General features: G+C 48.5%; 1 protein-coding gene across 2 annotated transcripts in view; it reads right to left on the reverse strand.

The window, feature by feature from the left end:
* Positions 1 to 5,317, reverse strand: part of LOC127658683 (thrombin inhibitor hemalin-like) — a 36,753-nt gene extending 31,436 nt beyond the window's left edge. The window contains exon 1 of one of the 2 annotated variants that reach the window (XM_052148110.1): positions 5,063 to 5,317. In XM_052148110.1, the coding sequence (XP_052004070.1) occupies positions 5,063 to 5,144 (82 nt within the window). In that variant the 5' untranslated portion in view covers positions 5,145 to 5,317. The remainder of the gene's footprint in view (positions 1 to 5,062) is intronic. The other variant, XM_052148109.1, reaches the window with a different exon arrangement.
* Between the last annotated feature and the right edge of the window lie 683 nt (positions 5,318 to 6,000).

Here is a 6,000-nt window from a genome sequence, read left to right on the forward strand (position 1 = left end):
GAGCCGAGGGAGTTGACGCCGTGGGAGGTGGCGCCGTAGAAGGCTCCAGGAGTGAAGCCCTGGTAGGCTCTGGAGGCAGAGCCGGGGGAGGTGACGCCGTGGGAGGTGGCGCCGTAGAAGGCTTGGGAGGCGAATCTCTAGAAGGCTCTGGAGTCTTAGGGAGCAGAGCCGTAGGAGGCTCGGGTGGCGGAGCCGTGGAAGGCTCGAGAGGCGGAGCCCTAGGAAGCTCTGGAGTCTTTGGGAGCAGAGCCATGAGAGGCTCGGGAGGTGGAGCCGTAGGAGGCTCTGGAGGGGAGCCGTAGGAGGCTCGGGAGGCAGAGCCATAGGAGCCTCTAGTGGCCGAGCCCTGGGAGGCCTCGAGGAGGCTTGAGGGGGGAGCCTTGAAGAGACTCGAGGAGAGCCCTGAGAGCCCTGAGAGGAGGCTTGAGGAGGAGGAGGAGCCCTGAGAGGCTCGAGGAGGGGGAGCCCTGAGAGGCTTGAGAGAGGGGAGGAGCCCTGAGAGACTCGGGAGGCGGAGCTTGAGGGGGGAGCCCTGAGAGGCTCGAGAGGGGAGCCCTGAGAGACTCGAGAGAGGCGAAGCCGTGAGAGGCTTGAGGGGTGGAGCCATGAAAGACTCGAGGGATGGAGCCCTGAGAGACTCGAGAGGCGAAGCCGTGAGAGGCTTGAGGGGTGGAGCCATGAAAGACTCGAGGGATGGAGCCCTGAGAGACTCGAGAGGCGAGCCGTGAGAGGCTTGAGGGGTGGAGCCATGAAAGACTCGAGGGATGGAGCCCTGAGAGACTCGAGAGGCGAAGCCGTGAGAGGCTTGAGGGGTGGAGCCATGAAAGACTCGAGGGATGGAGCCTTGAGAGACTCGAGAGGCGAGCCGTGAGAGGCTTGAGGGGTGGAGCCATGAAAGACTCGAGGGATGGAGCCTTGAGAGACTCGAGAGGCGAAGCCGTGAGAGGCTTGAGGGGTGGAGCCATGAAAGACTCGACGGATGGAGCCTTGAGAGACTCGAGAGGCGAAGCTGTGAGAGGCTTGAAGGGTGGAGCCCTGAGGGACTTGAGGGGTAGAGCTCTGGGAGGCTCGTGAGGAGGAGCCCTAGGAGGCTCGTGAGGGGCCCTTGGAGACTCGTGAGGCGGAGCCCGGGAGGGCTCAGAGGGGCGAGCAGAACCCGACAGAGCCGTGGGAGACTCTGAGGGCAGAGCAGAACCCGGCAGAGCCGTGGGAGACCCTAAGGGCGGAGCAGAGGTCTGCAGAGCCGTGGGAGACTCTGCGGGACCCTCTGTGGTCTTGAGCACAAGACGAGACTGGGGAGAAGGGGCCCTCTTCCTTCTCTTACGTCTTCGGCCAACAGGGGACGTGGCCATGGGGACGGTCGAGGCTACAGGCCCTGGCTCGCTGACCGTGGCAGACATGGGCGCTGGCTCGTTGGCCGTGGCGGGCATGGGCGCTGGCTCGTTGGCCGTGGCGGGCATGGGCGCTGGCTCGTTGGCGTGGGCGGGCATGGGCGCTGGCTCGCTGGCCGTGGCGGGCATGGGCGCTGGCTCGCTGGCGCGTGCCAGGCTGCGAGGCTGGCGGCGTGACAGGCCTGAGGCTGGGGCCGTGACAGGCCTCGTGGACTGGGGCCGTGTCAGGCTTCGGGACTGGGGCCGTGTCAGGCTCGAGACGGGGCCGTGTCAGGCTTCGAGACGGGGGCCGTGTCAGGCTTCGAGACGGGGCCGTGGTAGGCTTCGAGACGGGGGCCGTGGTAGGCTTCGAGGCGGGGGCCGTGGTAGGCTTCGAGGCGGGGGTCGTGGTGTGGAGCGCTGGTTCAGTGTCTGCCTCCCCACAGTGAACGAGGAACCGGAGTACAGTAGGGCGAGGTCAATAAACTGAGCCAGGTTAAGGGGCAGCGACCACCAGGCATTAATGATGAGGTTGGCTCATTCAGACCACATTGAAAAATGGTCTTCAGAGCCACCTCATTAAAATTCACCTGGTACGCCAGGACACAAAAATCCATAATATAAGCCTCCACGGTTTGGCTCCCTGACGCAAACCCACGAGTTGGGCCGCTGGGTCCATAATGCCGAGGGCGGGGTTATGGGTTACACAACCGCTGCCTCGCATAAAAACCCCTTGGTCAGCGTCTGAAGAGCCGTAAAACCTCTCCGGGGGGTGGAGAGCTTACGGTGCTCAAAAACGCATGGGAAGCATAAACGGGCTCAGGGCCAGACACAGGTGACGCAGGGTGACAAAAATCAAAAATCGCACGTACCTGCTGGCCCTGGGCTGTGAGCGCGCGATCATGCTTCCACACCGTAGCTCCTCGCGCTGAATGTGACGTGTTCCTCCGCTCTATTGAGCCGCGCGAATCCTCAGCGCGACGCATTGTGACTGTCTTCGGTGAGGTTGGTTATTCTGTAACCCGACACACACACACACACACAAGTAGAGACAGTCACAATGATGAAAAAACTGCTTTATTATAAATAAAAGCAGGCGAAGGTACAAACAAGGGGCAAATCCAGTGAAGAGTAGTCGTGGGAAGCGTAGGGTCAAAAGCCGGGGAATCAAAGATATAAACAAGGGTCGAAGATGGGAAAACAGTTAACAACTAGGGACAAGTGGGAACGGAGACAGGGGAACAAGTTGGCAAGCTAAGAGGTAAAACAGTAGGGAGGTCAAAACTAGACGAGACTAGCAGGGCAACGATACGGAGAACTAAATACAATAACCAACGGGATTCAAACGGAGGGATAGTGTATTTATAGGGGCGAGTGCAGGTGTAGACAATGACAGGTGACGAGATGAGTGCAGGTGTAACTAATGTGTGGGGACAAGAAGCGCGTGAGTGCAGGTGTAAACAATGTGTGAAGATAGGAAGCGCGTGAGTGCAAGTGGTCATAATGTTCAGGCTGATTGAGGCGAGTGCGCCAGAGGGAGGAGATATTTTACGAACAAGAGAGCCCGGGGAAGCATAGTGGGCGTGAGGGCTCGAGCGAGCAATGCGAGCGTCCGAACTCGAAGGGGGCGGAACGAGCGAGTAAGCACAAGGGAGTGCGCGTGTGTGAGAAGGGAGATAGTGTGCGTGTGTGAGGAAGCGGAGATGGGGCAGAGGAACGGGGTTCGTGACAAAAATATACTTATTTACAAAACAATTACCATGTTTATAAATGCTATTTTAGTAACATATAATTTTAACAGTCAGAAAAATATATTTATATTTTAATTAAACATTGAAAATTATCTTATGAAAATTAGAAGAAAAAAAAAGAAGCTGTAATGTAATTCCAGTTTGGTTGGAAAATGATGGCATACGGTGCAAGACCTTGATGATTTGTTTATCATTTTCTTTTCTGACTGATGCTTTCAAAAGTCACTCTAGCAAATGCGACAAAACACCACCATGGTCAGCCTACTAGATAACATTACCTTGTGTAACTCAGCAGAATTCGCAAAACAACATTGTACAAAAACATCAAACCAAATGTATTAATTTGTAAGGAATATAAACATGTGTACATGTAAACACATATTAGGTCATTGGAACATAAGAGCAAAAGCATAAGCCTGAGAGGTTAGCTGGCCACAACTCCTTTTACTTCCTTACCGTTGAGCTCTGTAGTTACTCTAGAGCAGGTCTACTCAACTTCCCTGTACCCTCGAGGGTTGCACTCTTAATTTTTATGATTATATATACAGTATATACCCTATACAGTACTGTATATACTGTATAGGTTTATGTATGTAGGCCTATATATACACCGATCAGCCACAACATTAAAACCACCTGCCTAATATTGTGTAGGTCCCCCTTGTGCCACCAAAAGAGTGCCAACCTGCATCTCAGAATAGCCTCTCTACTTCTACTTCTCACCACAATTTTACAGAGCGGTTATCTGAGTTGCTGAAGACTTAGTCAGTTCGAACCAGTCTGTACATTCTCTGTTGACCTCTCTCATCAACAAGGAGTTTCCATCCACAGAACTGCTGCTCGCTGGATGTTTTTTTGGTTTTGGCACTATTATGAGTAAATTCTAGAAGCTGTTGTACGTGAAACTGCCAGGAGATCAGCAGTTATAGAAATACTAAAACCAGCCTGTCTGTCAAATTGCACAGGCTTGTTTGCATTGTAGAGATTGTGATACTTAAATACACCTACCAACAGAATTCAAGTTAAACAATACACTCCAGTTCCCAAAAGTTAATATGTGATAGCCATATTTATGACAGCAGGCAAAACAAAAGAGGACACGAATATGCTCATGTGCATTTTTAATGCACCTAAACCCTTCAGTCCTTGAGTTTCACCTTCCACAGCCATCTGTAAACCTTTGAAATTGTGGTTTAAATGTTGTTGACAAAAATTAAACCTGAAGTTTATTTTGGATTAAATCACAGATGAGCAGAGAGTTTTGTGCCACCATGGCACTGAGCTCCTGGTACTCGGAAATTTATGAGAAATCTAATATCTAGTATGCAATCTCACAGTTTTCACAAACAATTAATTTAACAATGCATTGTCTAAAAAAAGAGCAAATAAATACACTTTAACAGTTTCCTTAACTTGCATACGTGATTTTAGCTCTGTTGACCTATTGTTTAGAAATAATTTTTACAACTCCTTGACAATAGCAGTGGTCGTATTAGGGGAGGGCTTATACTTTCAAGATCTGAACTTAAATAATTAATTACACTGGTCATTTTTGTAGCTGCGTTTAAAGCTTAAATAGCGCAATTGAGGCTTCTATAGGGGCCATTCAGACCGACAGTTCAGAACGCATTTGTCTCGGGACGCTTCAAGTTAAGTTATTTTAACTTGACACTGCGTGTAAAAACGGCGCTTCTACGCGAGAAGCTGAAAAACAACAAGTCCACTAGCACATGTTTACATAGATAAACAACGGAAAAACAGCGGGAGGGAATAAAAAACATTTTCGGTGTGAACAACCCCTTAAACTGTCTTGAATACGTTAATAACATCCCAGATTAAGTTAACACCCTTAACTTTATTAAGTGGTATATTTCCTCCATTTTTGGGAATGCAATCTTAATAATAGGCTAATCATGAAGAAAAAAAATACCATTAACTTACCCCTTGTTTGTTTCGTGAAACATGCTCCAATAAAAGGCAGGAAAAGCAGCACCCTGCATGACGAGCTCAGTAATGGAGCCATTCCAGCAGACGAGACAACCACTTACAATTTGAGGATAATTTGCAGTAGCGAGTGTTTTGGTTTGCAGACTTTGCACTCCAACTATTCATCTACTCCTACTATTCAATGACTACTATGAAGTAAACCTCACGCGCTTCCGGGGAGACCTTTTGTTCTCAAGATACGCTCTATCAGTGCTCAGTGCAATTCCTAACTTTATTATTTTAAATCACAGTTCGTCAAAAAGAGGAAGTGTAGATTTTGTGCTTTGAGTCATAGATCCCTTTTAAATTTAACTTGTATAGGCCTATGTTAAATGATGACTACTTGTTTTGACATGACATCTGAAATCTCATTGCTATTACAACCATAGGCTATTCGGTTTATTATTATGCCAATGCTCAAATGTTTTGCTAGGTGGCTAACTTAGAAATGTGCTTGATGTGGTAGCATATAGCCAGATATTTAATGATTTTATTCAAGTTTGTTCATTTTTAGAAGATTTTAATTCTTATTAAGAATAATACAATGAATAAAAATACATTTAAAACAAGGTTGTTTTAATTAAAATAAAGCACTTGGGTTAAAAGTCCCCAAGGGGGGTTGTAGTATTGTGATATTCTGTAGACATAGAGGCCAGATGCTTTTTTGAACTACAAATTAAGATGCATGTAAAAATAGCCACTTCAGAAATGTGTTCACAAGCAGTAATTCTCCATCAATTAACATTTAATTTAGACACCTCAATCCACTGGGATACAAGTACCAAACATCTAACCATGAAGTAGGTACAAATGTTGCAGACAATCTCGAAAAGTGCTCTAAATGGCTTTTAGAAGGATGAAGTATTTACTCAGTAGTGACAGATCTATAATGC

This window comes from Xyrauchen texanus, chromosome 18, assembly GCF_025860055.1.
Source record: "Xyrauchen texanus isolate HMW12.3.18 chromosome 18, RBS_HiC_50CHRs, whole genome shotgun sequence".
Lineage (NCBI taxonomy): Eukaryota > Metazoa > Chordata > Actinopteri > Cypriniformes > Catostomidae > Xyrauchen > Xyrauchen texanus.